The following is a 19222-nucleotide window of genomic DNA, read 5'->3' as shown; positions in this document are numbered from 1 at the left end:
AAAATCCATTTAAGATCTCCACCATATCTTTTGGCTACACAAATAGATTACCATTCTGGTCTTCCAGAAGACCAATTTTGTCCCTTGCTATCCTTTTGCTCTTAATATATCTGCAGAAGTCCTTAGGATTCTCCTTAACCTTGTCTGCTAGAGTAACCTCATGCCTCCCATTAGCCATACTGATTTCTATCTTAAGTGTTCTCTTGCATTTCTTATACACAAGTACCTCATTTGTTCCTACCTCCCTTTACCTGCTATGCACCTCCTTTTTTTCCTAACCAGGTCCTCGATATCTCTCAAAAACCAAGGTTCCTTAAACCTGTTATCCATGCCTTTTATTCTGATAGGCACATACAATCTTTAATACTCTCAAAATTTCACTTTTGAAGGTCTCCCACTTACCAAATACACCCATGCCAGAAAACAGCCTGCCCCAATACATACTTGCCAGAGCCCTTCTGATAAATGACAATAAACTGAATCTGAATACTATCAAAAATGGCCAGACTCAACCACGTACCAGACCTATCTTTTTGCATATTTACTTTGAAACTAATGACATTATGATCATTAGATGTAAAGTGTTCCCCGACACAAACTTCTGTCATGTGCCCTGTTTCATTTCCTAAAATCAGATCAAGTTTCACACAAGCTCTCAATGGGACGTGTACTGATTCAGGAAACTTTCCTGAACACACCTGACAAACTCTTTCCCAAACAGTTCTTTTACAGGATGTGAGTCCAACTCAATATATGAAAAGTAAAAATCACCTATTACAGTACAACAACCTACGATCTCTCTACAAATCTGTTTCTGTGAATCTTGCAGACTGTTGGGTGGTCTATAGCCCTATTAACCTTTCTTATTCCTCAGTTCCACCCATAAAGCCTCACTAGATGAGTTCTTCAGTCCATCCTGACTGTGCACTACTGTGGCATTTTCCCTGACTAGTAATGACACCTCTTGCCTGGCAACAGTAACTCAAATAACCACGCACTAGATCAGTGGGGTGTGTATATGTTGAACCTTCAAGTGGATGGGCTAGAGCAATAGAAGACTGTGAACATACACTCAGTGCCCACTTTTAGTACCTCCTGTACCTGATAGAGTGGCCACTATATGTCTAATGACTCAATTAATAACATTACAGAAGAATAGTAGTTTTGAACTGTTTTCTCTTGTGCAGGGATCGATATTCACAGAATGCATATGAGCACACAATTCAAAATATTTCTTCTTTCATCTTACCTTGGTGGATTAGAAGGTGCATTCACAGAAGCAAAGTAATCCTGGTTTACCTGGGACCCTCTGATAACTTCAGATACTGTGTTAATGGTCTATATAAACATGAAAATCAAAGGTCACAGGAATAAGTGCTGAATATAACTGGAAAAAACACTCATTTCTAATTTGGTTAAAACAGAAAAGCTGAAAATTATGTCATGGCATCTTATGGGATCACACACTATACAAATTGGGTGTGCTTCTTCTTTGCTCATTTACAGTGAGGACATCACTATCAAGGTTATTGCCCATCCCTAACTGTCCCAGGGAAAGACTGGTGTGACCTCTAACTATAAACCACTTTCCTTATGCGAGGTGAGACAGTTAGTAAAGCGATTTCTGCTAATGCCCATTGATCAGTTTTGCCAGGGCTCTCTCACACCCCACTATTGGTTCAAATGTTGTTTGGATGTTGATAATAGGTCAACCTTTGCCTCAAGATTCAATTCTGGTGTCCACGTTTGAGCCAAGATTGTAAAGAGGTCTGGTAAATGTTAAATGATTCTGGAAGAACTAGAACTGAACATTGCTGAGTGGATTATTGACAAATAAATACTGCATTTTCAATCTCTCACTGCTACAGTCAGAAGTTCCCATATGCTTCAAAATGCAACATTTATACCAGTGCCCAAGAAGAGCAGTGTGACCAGCCTCAATGACCATCGCCCAGTAGTGCCCACATCTACAGTGATTCAATGTTTTGAGGGGTTGATCATAGCCATAATTAACACCCATCTCAGGAAGGATCTGGACCCACTGCAATTTGGTCTACAGTAGATGTGATCTCAACAGCTCTCCATGCAGCCGTGGATCACCCGGACAATGCAAATACCCATGTCAGGATGCTGTTTATTGACTATAGCTCAGCCTTTAACAACATCATTCCTACAATCCTGATCAAAAATCTACAGAACCTAGGCTTCTGTACCTCGCCTCTGCAACTGGATCCTCGACTTCCTAACCAAAAGGCCTTAATCTGTACTGAATGGAAATAACATGTCCACCTTGCAGACAATCAACACTGGTGCTCTACAGGGGTGTGTGCTTAGCTCACAGCTCTACTCTCTCTACACCCATGACTGTGTGGCTAGGCATAACTCAAACAGCACCTATAAATTTGCTGATGATACTAACATTGTTGGCAGAATATCTGATAGTAATAAACTGGCGTACAAGAGTGAGATATACAAGTTAGTTGAGTGGATTTGCAGTAACAACCTGCACTCATCGTCAGCAAGATCAAAGAGCTGATTGTGGACTTTAGGAATAGTAAGACAAGGGATCACAAACCAATCTTCAAAGAGATCTGAAGTGGATAGAGTGAGCAATTTCAAGTTCCTAGGTGTCAATATCTCTAAGGACCTAACCTGGACACAGCATATTGATGCAGATATAAAGAAGGCAAGACTGCAGCTATATTTCATTAGGAGTTTGTGGAGATTTGGTTTGTCAACTAAAACACTTGAAAACTTTTACAAGTGTACTGTGGAAAGCATTCTGACTGGCTGTAACACTGTCTGGTATTGGGGGGGGGGCAACTGCACAAGATCAAAATAAGTTTTAGAAACTTGTAAAATCAGACAGTTCTATCATGGGCACTAGCCTCAATATTATCCAAGACATCCTGTGCCATGGGAAGATTGCATACATCATTAAGGATCCCCACCACCCACGACATGCCTTCTTCTCACTGTTACCATTGGGAAGAAGATACAGAAGCCTGAAACACACACACAGCAATCCAGGAACAGCTTCTTCCCACCTGCCAACTGATTTCCAAATGGAGTTTGAACCCACAAACACTACCTCACTACTTTTTATTATTTTGTACTATTGTTTTATCTTTAACTATTTAATAGACATATATACTTAACGTAACTCAGTTTTTTATCTATATCATCACGTATTTTATTGTACTGCTGCAATAAAATTAACAAACTTCATGACATACACCGATGATATTAAACCTGTTTCTGATTCTGACTGATAGCAACTTTCTACATTCTGCTGACTGACATAGAACCATAGAATATTGTGTAAAGGGGGTTTCTTTTTTTTTCTTTGTTACTGTTGGGAAAGGGTTTCCTTTTGTTAACTAGCAGGAATGCTAATTTACTGATAACGAGAATGGTATTCCTTTGTAAACCAAATGGGGATTAATGTTCTTTCTTCTGAGTCTGTAAGCTTTTGTTGACGGGCTTTTGGGGAGATCGGCGCGAGGGGGTCGAGAGAAAGGACGCAATGCTCTAAGCTGGGCGAGGATCGGACCCAAAGGGGGGTCCGAGGCCGGGAGATTCTCCGAGGGGGGGGGGGGGTGGAATGAAGCTAGATGTGCTTGGTTGACCACTCGGAGAGTCCTGAGCTGTTTGGAGAGTCGAGGAGTTCGGAGGGTCCGGAGCTGCGAGTCGAGGAGTTCGGAGGGGATCGAATGGTGGCCAGAAGACTTCAGTAATTGAGCTCCAATGGCTGTGCACGAAGTGGTTTGGACTTTGATAAGTTTGGCGCCTTTTCTTTAATTTTCTCTTCATATATACTGTATCGTTATTAATCACTTAGTTATAGTAATCTTTATAAATTGTACTCATTTAATCGCATATGGTGTACTGTCTGTTTTTGGGCGAGGCGGGGACATCACACAGCATCCACACCAGCTGATTACCCAGTTTGGCGGGGCTGAAGGCTGCTCCCCCTAGACGAGAACGAGCTGAGCGAGCCTGAGGCGACCCAGGGAGTTACATTGTGGGGTGCTCGTCCGGGGTTGATTTCTGTGGAAGCTGTGTGATCACCCTCTTTAAATTGTGTCTGCGGCGAAGAGCTGGTGTGCCTTTGTGGGTGTGTGATTGCTGGTTATCGCTACGTGTGTGTTGGGTGGGGTGGCTGCTGTTGCTAGCCTGGAGGTCGTTGTTCGAGTTCCGACTAGTGCTGACGAAATGGTGGTGGGACCATGGGCTGTCCGTACTGTTTGGAGAGTGAGGATGTTTCAGCAGTAGTGAGGGCGGAGCGGACCCCTCAGTTGTTGGGTGAGTGGCAGTGCTTGGCTGAAGGAAAGCGACAGGGACGGGTTGAAAGTTTGAGTAGGCGGGCTGGTGACTTTGTTAGAACTGTCAGGTGCAATTACCTCGAAGTGACCGCTGCCAGTTCTGGGAAAGTATGGGAAAATGCGTGAGGTTCGACTGGAAGTCAAATGCCGCAGCTGGGGGGCTTATCATATCCGTGGCAGGAGATTGGTGGGAAGTTTTTAGGGTATCCCTTTTTGCCTAGGGGGGCAGATAAATTGCTTGTGGTGCAAGGGGATCTGTCAAGGGGATCAGTTGTTCCGTTGATTCGAGAGGTGTCGGGAAATTTAGAGGAGGCCCAGTGGGGGAACGGCTTGGGGTCTCTGGGGGAGCACGTTCCCAGCAATGTACCAAGGAACTCCCGAAAGGAACAGACTCTATTCCTGAAGGCTTAGAGGGACCAAGCGCACAGGTGTTGTTACGGATGGATGGAAGTCAAGTTAAAGCCATCCTCGGCACCGGGGCGCGGGTTAAGTTGCTGTACAGTTTGTTTCATAACCGTTATTGGAAGCATTTACCCTTGACGACATTGAGAACACTGGAGATTCGTGGTACCAGTGCCGGTGATTATCCAGACGACGGTTGTTGGTCAGTGAAAATGGAGTTCTTAGAGGCAAATGTGGAGGAGACTGAGGTTCATGAATCGTTAATGCTGATGTGTCCGGACCCTGTTGAGACTGGCAGCGTTTCTGTTCTAGAGAGAACCAATATCCTGCTGGTGTGCTTGGGGGCCTGCCCGGAGGAGGCGGGTGAGCGTTGTTTGGAGGCATTGTCGATGCACCCAGAGTTTCGAGCTGCTTCTGTGGACGTGTGTAGCAGCATTGGGCTGATACCGAATTCAAACAAGAGCCAGTGGCGGTACGGCCTGGGGGAAGTATCTGAGGGTGAGACCCTCTTAGTGGACGCTGCGAAATACCACGAGGGAGCGGAGTTGACTGCTGAAGACACCTCAGAGAGAGAGAGGTTGCGGCAACTGGCCCCTGAAGCCGTGGAAGACGTAGGCAGCGTGTGTGTGGATTGTATTGCGTTGAAGAGGCGCACTGTCAGTGACCAGAATATGGCCCTTAGGGCCGGAGAGGCGATGGCCTGTCTGAGTGGTGCGAAATGGTTTAAGGTGCTGGATCTGAGGAGTGGATGTTGCCAGATCCCGACGAGTGGGGCCGACAAGGAGAAGACGGCCGTTATACATTCCCTAGGAGTCTTCGGGTCCAAAAAGATGCCACAGGGCATATCTGGAGCCCTTGCAACCTTCCTGCTGGGCAGGTGGAAGACCATAGGGGATGTGGAGGCGTTTGGAGTTTTGGTGTATGTGGATGATCTCTTGGTGTTTGGATTTGCCTCAGGAGAATATGAAGTGAGGTTGTTGCAGGAGCAGCTGAGAACTACCGAGTTAAAGTGTTTTCGGGACACGTGCCAGGGCTGGCGAAGGTCGCAGCTCGTGAGTGACTGTCTCTACGGAATCAAGTTTGAAATGAAGACGGAGAGACTGGAGAAAGTGATCTGGAACCATTCGGAAGACTTACAAGTTGGAGAGAATGAAGAAAGTTGTCTGACTGAGGGTAATAGCAAACTGAGAACCCAGAGGGGGGAGTTTGCGGAGGTGAAGAAATTACAGACGAATCTCAGAAGAGAGAAGCGGAAGCTTGAAGGGAACCTGAAGATGACCATCGACAGTTCAAATGAAGTGCAAAACCTGAAAGTTGATCTGGAAGAAGTCATGAGGAAGAAAAAGCTGGAGAGAAGTGCAGTGAATACTGAACAGGAGGCTGAAGAGACTGCGGGAGCAGTGCAGGCCACGTGCTTCCGTTTGGAGAAGATCAAACAGCAGCTACCGATCACAGGAATGAGGAAGAATACAGATTCGATGGATGATGTGCTGGATGTGTGGTACATGCTGCCTTTTGCTGACTTTCCCTCGATTGAGGAAGAGACCTTTGGCCCTTCTCCCATTGAGTCAGGTGTAGCGGGGAGGGTTAGCTGTGCGTAGTGTGGGGCATGAGTGAGAGGTTGAGAGAGGAGTTGGTAGTGGGCCCAAGGTATCCCCAGTTGTGTCCGAACCTGAAGGGTTTAGGTGAGGGGGTACGGAGGCCTCAGAAGGGTTAGGGAACTCCCAGATAGTTGGCCTAAGTAGCGCCTGAGGAACAGGGCGTGAGGGTTACTGTGAGGGGAGAAGATGTCACTGTTTGTGCTTGGGTTACGGTGTGTTGGCAGGAAAGGTGGCGAGTTATTTAGTAGTCATGAGGACATGACTTTTATTTGGTGGAGGAAGTGTGTAAAGGGGGTTTCTTTTTTTTCTTTGTTACTGTTGGGAAAGGGTTTCCTTTTGTTAACTAGCAGGAATGCTAATTTACTGATAACGAGAATGGTATTCCTTTGTAAACCAAATGGGGATTAATGTTCTTTCTTCTGAGTCTGTAAGCTTTTGTTGACGGGCTTTTGGGGAGATCGGCACGAGGGGGTCGAGAGAGAGGACGCAATGCTCTAAGCTGGGCGAGGATCGGACCCCAAAGGGGGGTCCGAGGCCGGGAGATTCTCCGGGGGGGGGGGGGGGGGTGGAATGAAGCTAGATGTGCTTGGTTGACCACTCGGAGAGTCCTGAGCTGTTTGGAGAGTCGAGGAGTTCGGAGGGTCCGGAGCTGCGAGTCGAGGAGTTCGGAGGGGATCGAATGGTGGCCAGAAGACTTCAGTAATTGAGCTCCAATGGCTGTGCACGAAGTGGTTTGGACTTTGATAAGTTTGGCGCCTTTTCTTTAATTTTCTCTTCATATATACTGTATCGTTATTAATCACTTAGTTATAGTAATCTTTATAAATTGTACTCATTTAATCGCATATGGTGTACTGTCTGTTTTTGGGCGAGGCGGGGACATCACACAGCATCCACACCAGCTGATTACCCAGTTTGGCGGGGCCGAAGGCTGCTCCCCCTAGACGAGAACGAGCTGAGCGAGCCTGAGGCGACCCAGTGAGTTACAATTACAGCACAGAAACAGGCCTTTTGGCCCTTCTTGGCTGTGCCGAACTGTTTTCTGCCTAGTCCAACTGACCAGCACCTGGCCCATATCCCTCTATACACCTCTCATCCATGTACCTGTCCAAGTTTTTCATAAATGTTAAAAGTGAGCCCACATTTACCACTTCATCTGGCAGCTCACTGCACACTCCCATGGAATGGCCATGGATAGACATATCAGAATGGGAATGACCCGACGCAGACTGGGAGGCCATTTCTCTGAACACCTATGGTCTGTTTGCCAGAGAAAGCAGGAACTCTCAGCGGCCACACATTTTAATTCCACATCCCATTCCCATTCTGATATGTCTATCCCTGGCCTCCTCTACTGTCAAGATGAAGCCACACTCAGGTTGGACGAACAACACCTTATATTCTGTCTGGCTAGCCTCCAACTTGATGGGATAAACATTGATTTCTCTAACTTCTGTTAATGCCCTTCCTCCACTTCTTACCCCATCACTGATTTATTTATTCCCCCCCTTTTTTTTCCTTCTCTCTGCCCATCACTCTTTGCCTGTTCTCCATCTCCCTCTGGTGCTCCCCTTCCCCTTTCTTTCTCCCTAGGCCTCCCGTCCCATGATCCTTTCCAGCTCTGTATCCCTTTTGCCAATCACCTTTCCAGCTCTTAGCTTCACCCCTGCCCCTCCTGACTTCTCCTATCATTTTGGATCTTCCCCCTCCCTCTCTTACTTTCAAATCTCTTACTATCTTTTCTTTCAGTTAGTCCTGATGAATGATCTCGGCCAGAAACATCAACAGTGCTTCTTCCTATAGATGCTACCTGGCCTGTTGCGTTCCACCAGCATTTTGTGTGTGTTGCTAACGTAACAGCAATTTGGGACATTGGACATTTATAAACAAATAATTTATAGACACAACTGACATTAGTAAAATGCAATGGGACATCTGTTCCAACCAGCCATTTTTAATAGCAAGCAGTCCCAGCTCAAAAACACATCACTGCCAAAATAAAGCTCTTAATTCTAATCTAAAAGAAACAATTCCTCTTTAAATTCAGAGCATCTAGTATATCAGCATGAAGCAGCAATTCCACACCAGTGAATGTGCATTTTGGGGCCAGTCTGACACAAACCTAAACCAAGGCAATTTTCTCATTTAGTTTCATGCCAACACAGTCACTGCTCAAATTCTCCTCTTACAGCTCCTGGACTATTTTCTGATCTCCAGAATCTGCTTTAAATTGAACATCATTTCAAACTCTTTGTGAATGTCAAAGAATAACCTGGCTGGTTTGAGGTAATTTCTTTCAATTCAATTGCTTTGGACTAGTCTGCATTGTAAGTACTACAAACATGGAGCTGCAACATCTGCACAACATTTGGAACAATTTTAGTAACACAAAGGCCATATTAAGTTATATATGCTGTTAATAACAAATAGATCTAAACCATTTTATAGCAACATGCCTCATATTGTAGGATATTTAGAAACAAAATGTGTTGTTTTACTGTTTCAACAAGTAACTTGTTGTAACTTATGTAGAAATACTGTGGATTCCAGTTAATTGGGACATACTGGGGCCAGTATATTTTAGCCCAATTAAGTGGCTGGCCCATTTAGCTGAAATTTCATGGAAATAGAAAATGGAATTTAAAAAAAGACAAACCACCTTTTAACTGAGTAACAATTTATGTAGTTAAATTAAACGCAAAACAAATTAGAATACTACCAATACATCTACAGCACTACAAAACTCTGTATTGGTTACTAATAGTTATCAGAGGAATTCATGCCATATACAGTGCCATGTTCTTTTGATTGCCTGTAAATAAACATAATCAGCAAAGACCCCTAGTGCAGATAATGAATTGCCTTCGTACAAAGCTTTCAATGATTGCATCTTCCAAATCTTTATTTTCATTGCAATATTCAAGATGATTATCAATAATTTCAAATTCTTAATACTTTCTAACTTGAAGCAGTGGAATTGTTTCATTTTCACTCTTGACCGTTTTTGGCATCTCCAGGCCTGAATGCTTGAAACCACAGTTACCATTACAGTTCCAAATTGTCTTACAGCTTCATTTCTCACCAACTACCAGTGACAAAAATCACTGCTTTTTAAACATAAATGCACATAACTGACACTATTTAAAAACTGCTAGTTTGAAGCATGGTATGGAACCTAACGGCCACGCTAATGCATGTGACTAACGCTATTTAGAAACTGTTTTAGCAACCGTCTCCTGCCCAAATTAAGTGGCATACTGTCCCAAATCAATGAAGGGAATCCCGGCTATTTACTCGATTAGTGTTTGTTCTTTAAGAATTGTACCGAATAAGCAGCTGCCTCAATTAACCAATGGTCCAATTAACTGGAATCCACCAGAGGAGAGAAATAAAATTAAAAGAATATCTATTATGCTGATTCAAGGTTGAAACATACTGATGCAGAGCATAAAGATGGGCATAGACCTGCAGGGCCAAATGGTCTAATTCTACCATAAAATTGCATTCAACTCACCTCAGTGAGAATATCAGCAGGAACTCCTGTTGCCATCAGGATGGTGCACAATTGCTGCAGTAAGCCACACTGGAATGCTGACTTCTGACAACTGCTTGTAGCTCCAGGTGGATTCACTGGAGACACCAGCACTCTAACCAACTAAAGATTAAAACAAAAACACACAAAATCTACTCAGTTTTGCAGAAAATAAAACAATTCACATCCAGAACTCTGTTTTCAACCTGTCCCATCTTGCAACCATAGAGAAAATGTGCATTGTAAATTCAGATGCAGTACATTATATACAAGTTAATGAGGTTTTAACAAGTTTGTATATCTGAATATTACTTCCCAAGCACAAGTAGTTCAAGAATTATTTTCCCTTATATGTATTACTGTGTGCATCAACTTAACTAATCAGAAAAATCTGCCACTGGAGTTGGTGGACAGCTTAAATCTTATGATGTAGCCATGTGAGACATTTGTTTGCAAAGGGTATATCTATGTATTAGCCTGGCACTGAACAGTATATTGAACATTATGTTCAACCTTGGCAAACGATTGTGTGGATGGGAAATTAATAAAGTAAATGCATATTTCAAGAATTTACAAGATTTTACTGATGTTAACGTTAACTTAGAACTAGGCAGGATCTTACAGTCAATAGTAATAATAAACAAAGACACCTGCCGAGGAAACTAAACCAATCTGTTTTTTTGGTCAACTTCCCTTTACATCTTTGTTTAATAGATTTAAATTTGACAACTGAAGTATTATAAACTGATTTAAGGAGGAGTTACTACTGTTTTACTACTGTGTATGTATCCTAATTCACTCCAACAAGGTCAGGCTGCAACTTTAGATTTACTATTTCTGGATTCCTCAACCAACAGAAACAGTGACTTGTCATCTATTTATCCATTTACCTAATTATCCTGAAAATCAATCAAAATCAATCTCAAACTTTCTAAATTCCAGTAACTATACCAGCTCCTTACTACTTAACCCACTTCAAGATCAGGTATCATTCTATAAGCCTATATTGTACTCTCACAAATGCCAACACATCTTTCTTACAGGTTAACCAAAAACCGCTCACAGGACTTCAGGTGAGGTCCAACCAAGGCTTCATATAGGTGTGGGGTAACTTGTATACCAATTCAGCATTCCAAATTCCCCTTTTTAACTTTATCTGTCTATGCCCATAACACTTTAATCATTCCTGTACACAGACCAACAACTACAAAGTTTCTGCAGCTGCACTGCTTCCAAACTTTTCATCTTTTAGAAGGTGCTCTGTTCTTTTCCTTTTAGGTCCCTCTAGGTTATGTTGGAAATCATGATGCATATTCCAATTGCTCCTAGTAAAGAAGGCCAGGAAGGGTATTAGATGGCATGTGCAGTAAACCAATATGATTAAACACTAATCTGAATAGCCTGGAGCAATCTCAAGTGTTCAGACTTACTTTCCTCAGTGTTTCAACCAAAACCCAAGGAACAAGACTACAACTGAACAAAACATTATGAACAAACATCACCGCTTATAAAACTCATCTCCAGCTAGGTCATAATCTGCATCAGACATATTTACAGTGCCTATAAAAAGTTGCCCCACCCCCCTCCCTTAGAAGTTTTCATGTTTTATTGTTTTACAACATTGAATCACAGTAGATTTAGTTTGGCTTTTTTTATACTGATCAACAGAAAAATACTATTGTGTCAAAGTGAAAGCAGATCTCTACAAAGTGATCTAAATTAATTACATATAAAACACAAATAATTGATTGCATAAGTATTCACCCCTTTTAATATGGCACATCAAATCATCACTGGCGCTGCCAATTGGTTTTAGAATTAGTTAAATGGAAATCACCTTGTGTAGTCAAGGTGTTTCAATTGATTGTAGTAAAAATACACCTGTGTCTGGAAGATCCAACTGCAGGTATCCTGGCAAAAACTACACTATGAAGGCAAAAGAACGCACTAAGCAACTCCGCAAAAAATTACTGAAAAGCACATTTCCAAGTAACTGAATATCCCTTGTACAGTTAAGTTCATCATCCAGAAATGGAAAGAATATGGTACAAATGTAAATCTGCCTAGAGCAGGTGTCCTCAAAAACTGAGTGACCATGCAAGACAGAGAGTTGTGAGGGAGGCCACCTAGAAACCTACGAAAACTCTGGAAGTTACAAATTTCAGTGGCTGAGATGGGAGAGACTGTACATACAACTGTTGCCTGGGTGCTTCACCATTCGCAGCTTTTTGGAAGAGTGGCAAATAGAATGCCAATGTTGAAAAAAACTCACATGAAATATTGGCTAGAGTTTGCCAGAAGGCATGTGGGAGACCTGGAAGAAGGTTCTATGGTCTGATGAAACCAAAAATTGAGCTTTTTGGCAATCAGACTATATACTATGTTTAGCGTAAGCCAAACACCTCACATCATCAAAAACAGACCATCCCTCCCACGAAGCATGGTGGTGGCTGCATTGTGCTATGGAGATGCTTCACTGCAACAGGCCCTGGAAGGCTTGTGAAGGTAGAGGGTAAATCGAATGCAGCAAGAGACAAGGAAATTCTGGAGGGAAACCTGATGCAGACTGCAAGAGAACTGCAACTTGGAAGAAGATTTGTTTTCCAGCAAGACAATTACACCAAACATAAAGCCAAGTATTTACAGAATGGCTTAAAAACAAAGTTAATGTCCTGGAGTAGCCAAGTCCAGACCTCAATACAATTAAGAATTTGTGGTGGGACTTGAAAAGGGCTGTTCACTCACGATCCCCATGCAATGTGATAGAGCTTGAGTAATTTTGAAAAGAAGAATGGGCAAAAAGTTGCGGAGTTCAAATGTGCAAAGCAGATAGAGACCTATCCACATAGACTCAAAGTTGTAATTGCTGCCAAAGATACATCTGCTAAATACTGACTTGAAGGGGGTGAATACTTATGCAATCAATTATTTTGTGTTTAATAATCGTAATTAATTTAGATCACTTTGTAGGGATCTGTTTTCACTTTGATACAAAAGTGTCTTTTTCTGTTGATCATTGCCAAAAAATGCACTGTGATTCAATGTTGTAAAACAATAAAACATGAAAACTTCCAAGGCAGGTGAATATTTTTTGTAGGCACTATATATATTTTATTTTATTTAAAGATACAGCATGGAACAGGCCCTTCTGACCCCTTGAGCTGCGCCACCCAGCACCCAGCTATTTAACCTCAGCCTAATCACAGGACAATTTGCAATCACCAATTAATTTACTAACCAGTAGGTCTTTAGAATGTGGGAACACCCAGAAGAAACTCAAATGCATACAGGAGGAACATACAAACTTTCTTAGACGACACTGGAATTGAACTCCTAACTCTAACACCCTGAGCTATAACAGCGTTGCGCTACTGTGAACCTATTTATTTCTCTTGCAGTTAATAAAATATTGGCATAAAGGGTAAAACCAAGATCATTGTTGCTAGGAGGAAATAAGTGACCATTTTAATTACTAATCCTGGGGGTGGAAGGGGATAAAATCAACATACCATGAGAAATCTTCTGTTTGTGCATTCCAATGATACTAAGAAACAAATCTGTTGATAATTGCAGCCACATTAAAGTAGAGCAAGTCACAAAGACAAATGACTAGAAACTCTGACTGCCGTAAGGAGGACAAGTATTTAATGCAAAGCTATGTGCCAAATTAAACAAAGATGCTCTGGGGACTACCCACCAATGACAATTAAACCGTTTCATCAAGAAGCCTCTTGCAAATCATTCTTATCAAAAACCAGTTAAGCATTATAAAGAGAATGATCAGAGACAGAAACATCAACATTACTTTACCACAAAGTTGTTTTTTAATATCGCATTTATTTGAAAACATTTCTATTGTATTAGTTATAACTTGTCCAAATTCACACCGTTAAAAAGTTTTATTGTGTATTAGTTGGAACATTCCAAGGACAGTCTGATTTGGGTCAGGATTTGTAAATCAGTGGAATAAAGTTTGCAAAGAATCGCAGTAATTTATTCCCTAGGGCAATGTACAAGTAAGTCCTGCGGTGTGATATGAGAACTCTGAACAGCGTCACACAGCAGCAATAAATTCCAAAAAACCCATGAATATTTTTAACAGCATAGTACTGTTACTACTTAAATTCATTGGATTAGCAATGAATTGGATTTTTGACAATGTCCAGATTTATAGGAAAGTGACACAAATTAGAAGTATTAAATACAAATATTGTTAAGGAATCATGTGCCCTTGGGTGCATTAGAAGAATGAATATTCAAAACATTTGCACATTTCCATAAATATATCCCAAAAAAATCTGTTTTAACATAACAGTAAATAAGCTCATCTACAATCACTGTTACAGAGGAACATTCTGAAAATTAGTTTAGGTGGATGGGTAATGTATCCAACTTTGCATACCATACCAAAGTTGATAAAAGGAAAAGGACTTACTTTAAAAAAAAACATTGTCCCTCAAATGTCTTCTAATGAGATGCAATAACTTTGTTAAAACAGTAGTAAGGATGAGCCAAACTATTATGGTATTATCTCACAGCAAGAGCTCAATATTTAATTTCAGTTCTTTAATGACAGATTGTTGCATTTCTTTTGAAGTTAACCTTGAGCCCAACAGATACTGGATAAATGACCTCCTCAGGTTTGGCTAAAGTCAGATCTCTATCAGCTTTTTGATCAATATCTAAATACAGGATATTTGTGCCACTCTCTTGCTGGATACCAAAGATGCTCCCAAAGTTGTTCAAACTTGAAGAGTGATGTTAATTAAAAAGCAGCTAATTGGCTCTGAAGTTGACTATGAAATGTTGGATGGTGCCAAATGTGCTGCAAAAATGTTTACTTGTATATTCTTGTTTCAGTCATCCACTCCCAGAAATAATACCTGCAGCATCAGATGAAGATTTGTCACCTTCTGTGCAGACCAACTAGAATTCTCTTCAGCAACTTCAAACCAAGGTTTCATGCGCTTAATGTATGAACCTTCCTTGAAAAAGTTCTGATTTGAACTGTTGTTCTTCATTAAGTTAAGTAGCAGTAAAAGACAATCTTCAACCACAATACCTAAAAGTCAAAACCATTTAAAATCATTACCAGAATTTTCTTGAAATAGGGCATCCAAGCATTTATGCACTTAATTTCAGAGAAAGAACATGATTGTTTTAAGGGTTGTCTGATTTTTGACACAAAACTCTACTGGATTTTTGGTACTGCAAGTTAAATTGATGAAATTACTTGTTGCTGTTCAATTAACATTCACCAATTATTTCAGATTTTAAAAATACTGAAGTGACCAGAAAGCAAGAACAGCTATACTTCAGATTACTTGCTAGATACCATCAGATCAAATTAAATTATTTTGGAAATTATTAAAATTACAGAGTGCGCGGGAAATGTAGATTAATTTTTTTCCTCGTTATGCAAATAATATCTCAGCTTTACAATTCACGCAATCCTAATAATCAGTTTCAATGACACTGCTTATTCATTAATCATGTATGCTTAAAAAGCTACCATCACTCATTCCTTCATTTCCTTCAAGTAGTTACCTTGATTCTTTCAAGTCACAATATAGTATCTCAAATTTCCATGAACCTTCTGACTTGCCATTGCCAACCAAGCCCAACAAAAGCCTCACTTAATATACCAACCATCTCCACAGCATCAAATTTCATTATTTCTCTTACAATTCCCAAGTTCAGCTCCATTTTGGGAATATTAATAGTAACCTTGATACAAGTGCCACCACCTATGACTATAGGATATAGGAACAGAATTTGGCCATTTGACCCATTGAGTCTGCTCCACTATTTCATCATGGCTGATCTATTTTCCCTCTCAGTCCCAATCTAGTACCTTCTTCTCATATCCCTTCATTCCCTCACCAATCAAGAATCTATCAACCTCTGCCTTAAATATATGCAAAAACTTGGCATCCACAGCTGCCTGTGGCAAAGAATTCCACAGATTCACTATTTTCTGATTAAAGAAATTCCTTCTCATCTCCATTCTAAAAGGACACCCCTCTATTCTGAGGCTGTGTTCTCTAGCCTTAGACTCTCTCACCATAGGAAACATACACTCCACATCCATTCTTCAAGGTCTTTCACCAGAAGTTTCAATGAGGTCAGCCCTCATTCTTCTGAATTCCAGTGAATATAGGCCCAGAGCTGTCAAATGCTCTTCATATGACAAGCCATTCAATCCTGGAATCATTTTTGTGAATCTCCTTTAAACCCTCTCCAGTGTCAACACATCATTTCTAAGATGAGACCCCCAAAACTGCTCACAATACTCCAAGTGAGGCTTCACCAGTGCCTTATAAAGCCTCAACATTACATCCTTTATTTTCTAGTCTTCTTGAAACGAATGCTAACATCGCATTTGCCTTCCTCATCCCCAACTCAACCTGCAAATTAATCTTTTGGGAATCCTGCAAAAGGACTCCCAAGACCCTTTGCGACTCAGCTATTCGATTTTTCTCTCCATTTAGAAAACAGTCTACCCTTTTATTGCTTCTACCAAAGAGCATGCCATACACTTCCTAACGCTGCATCAGCTATACCTTGTTCCTTCAAAACTTCTATTAGGACTTGCTTCAAAAATCAATACCAAATGGTCTCAAGGAATATTTTGTCATATACTCAGTGGTCACTTTGAGCTACTGTCACCATCCTGTCAGCTTGAACCAGTCTGGCCATTCTCCTCTGACCTCTCTCGTTAACAAAGCGTTTTCACCCATAGAAATGTCATTCACTGGATTTTTTTTTTTGTTTTTCACACTATTCTCTCTGTAGAGACTGCTGTGCATGAAAATCCCAGGAGATCAGCAGTTTCGGAGATACTCAAACCACCGTGTATAACATTAAAAATAACACCACGGTTAAAGTCACTTGGTCTTCCAGATAGACAGACATACTTTATTGGTCCTGAGGGAAAATGGGTTTTGTTACAGTTGCACTAACCAAGAATAGAGTAGAAATATAGCAAAATAAAACCAGAAATAATTAAATGATAATAATTAAATTATGCCCAGTGGAAATAAATCCATGACCAGCCTATTGGCTCAAAGTGTCTGACACTCCGAGGGAAGAGTTGTGAAGTTTGATGGCCACAGGCAGGAATGACTTCCTATGACGCTCAGTGTTGCATCTCGGTGGAATGAGTCTCTGGCTGAATGTACTCCTGTGCCTAACCAGTACATTATGGAGTGGATGGGAGACATTGCCCAAGATGGCATACAACTTGGACAGCATCCTCTTTTCAGACACCACCATCAGAGAGCCCAGTTCCACCCCCACAACATCACTGGCCTTGTGAATCCCCATTCTGATGCTTGATCTGAACAACTGAACCTCTTGACCATGTTGCATACACTTGTTTTTTTGAATTTCTACCACATGATTAGCTGCTTAGATATTTGTATTTTTAAGCACATATACAGTTTTACCTAATAAAATAGCCACTATGTGTAAAGTCTAGCTTATCCTTAACTTTTGTTTTGAAAAGCAATTTCCTTTTAAATGGATGTTAGAAAATTACAGTCACATTCTCCTTTACTCTGATTTTCTTGGGTACAAAAGATCAAATACTTGTAACACGCTTGCATTTTAGTAGATTATTTAACAACATTTACCTGAAAATCATCACTTCTACCAGCACTATTATACCTACTGTACTTGTGATGTTTTGCAATGTTACTACCAGATTATCCCAAAAATTAGCAGATGTTCTCACCTAGTGATCAATTTTTTTAAAACACGTCTGAAGTTAGTAAGTTATCTGGTAATCATGTCATCTAACACTAAATGTGCAGTAACAATTGAATAAATAGTCAAAAAAATAAAGTAACTCAGCAGGTCAGACAGCACCTGTGGAGGAAAATAGACAGTTGATGTTTGGAGTCAAGACTCTTCATCTGGTCTGAAAGATAGAAGGGAGATAGCTCTTTATACTGGCAACCGTCCTGTCATTTCCTTCCACTGCCTGATCTGCTAAGTTCCAGCAGTATACTTATTGCTGCAATTTCCAGCATCTGCAGACTCTGGTACGTCTGTAAATAGTCACATTGTGAACAGCTGCATCTCCAACATCTCCTTTCCAAAAGTCAAATGAAACATTGAAATAGAAAGAAGACATCACTATTGCTATGCCTCTTAGCTGTTAACAAGTTATGTTCTCGAACTTGCACACACCAACTCACCAGGATAGTTATGTTCATTTTACGATTAAGGAATAAAAACAAAAATAATACTCATTTACTAATTGCACTAATTGCAGAAAATACCTCCGTCACTCATTCCTTCTTCAGTGATGATATCTAATAGTCGCTCAAAGGCATTTTCAAATGCAACAATCTTCTGAATGGCTGCATTGCCTTTTGTTAATTGTTGAAGTAGTAAAAGCCCCTAGAACAGAAAGAAACTTTTACTGCCTTGGCTTATTAGATTTTTCCATTATGAATTCTCTTGAAATAAGAGGCTGAAAGATGACAGTATCATTGAGTCAAAGTATATAGATTTTTCTATTTAATAAACTGTTAAATGTGTTTTACGGAAGAGTGGAATTAGTCATCAATGGCCCTCATTTAGACTTCCCCATTTCTGTGCAATCCCAAAATTGCGAAAAGCCTGTTGTTTCACAATGAGACTGCCCCGATCCAGAATGCTGGGCAATTTCTTTCCCTACATCATCAGATTTCTGATCGGTCCATGAACACTACCTTGTTATCTGTTTTTGCACTAAACAGCCTTGTAACTTAACATTATTTTTATATCTTGAACTATGCTGCTGCCACAAAACAACAAATTTCGTGGCATATTGGATGAGTTGAAATGTATTTACTTTAATGTAAGTGTTGGCGCGTGGCCAAGTGGTTAAGGCATTCGTCTAGTGATCTGAAGGTTGCTAGTTCAAGCCTTGGCTGAGGCTGCGTGTGTGGCCTTGAGCAAGACACTTAACCACACATTGCTCTGCGACGACACTGGTGCCAAGCTGTATGGGTCCTAATGCCCTTCCTTGGACAACATTGGTGGCGTGGAGAGGGGAGACTTGCAGCTTGGGCAACTGCCGGTCTTCCACTTAAAAAAAACCTTGCTCAGGCTTGCGCCCTGAAAACTTTCCAAAGGCGCAAATCCATGGTCTATCGAGACTAATGGAGGCCTACACACAACACACTTTAACGCCAGAAGAATGAGAAAGAAGGGTGATGCAAATGGAGCATGGATCAGTACATGGAACTATGACATTGTGGTCATTACAGGGACTTAACTGACATAAGAGCAGGAATGATTGCTGGACACTTGAGGTGGAATTCAGGAGTAGGAAGGAAGCAATCACCATTGGGAGTGTTCTATAGGACCCC

General features: G+C 41.1%; 1 protein-coding gene across 5 annotated transcripts in view; it reads right to left on the bottom strand.

The window, feature by feature from the left end:
- The window catches only part of uso1 (USO1 vesicle transport factor), a 105275-nt gene that overhangs the window by 51340 nt on the left and 34713 nt on the right, over nt 1–19222 (bottom strand). For all 5 annotated transcript variants that reach the window (XM_059965483.1, XM_059965482.1, XM_059965485.1 and 2 more), the window contains 4 exons: nt 18146–18266; nt 14744–14922; nt 9843–9983; nt 1250–1338 (listed from right to left, as the gene is read on the bottom strand). In XM_059965483.1, coding sequence (XP_059821466.1) covers nt 1250–1338; nt 9843–9983; nt 14744–14922; nt 18146–18266 — 530 coding nt within the window. The remainder of the gene's footprint in view (nt 1–1249; nt 1339–9842; nt 9984–14743; nt 14923–18145; nt 18267–19222) is intronic.

The sequence above is a fragment of the Hypanus sabinus genome, chromosome 3 (assembly GCF_030144855.1).
Source record: "Hypanus sabinus isolate sHypSab1 chromosome 3, sHypSab1.hap1, whole genome shotgun sequence".
Lineage (NCBI taxonomy): Eukaryota > Metazoa > Chordata > Chondrichthyes > Myliobatiformes > Dasyatidae > Hypanus > Hypanus sabinus.
Note: the sequence above shows the minus strand (reverse complement) of the source record. Positions and strands in the feature narration are given on the sequence as shown.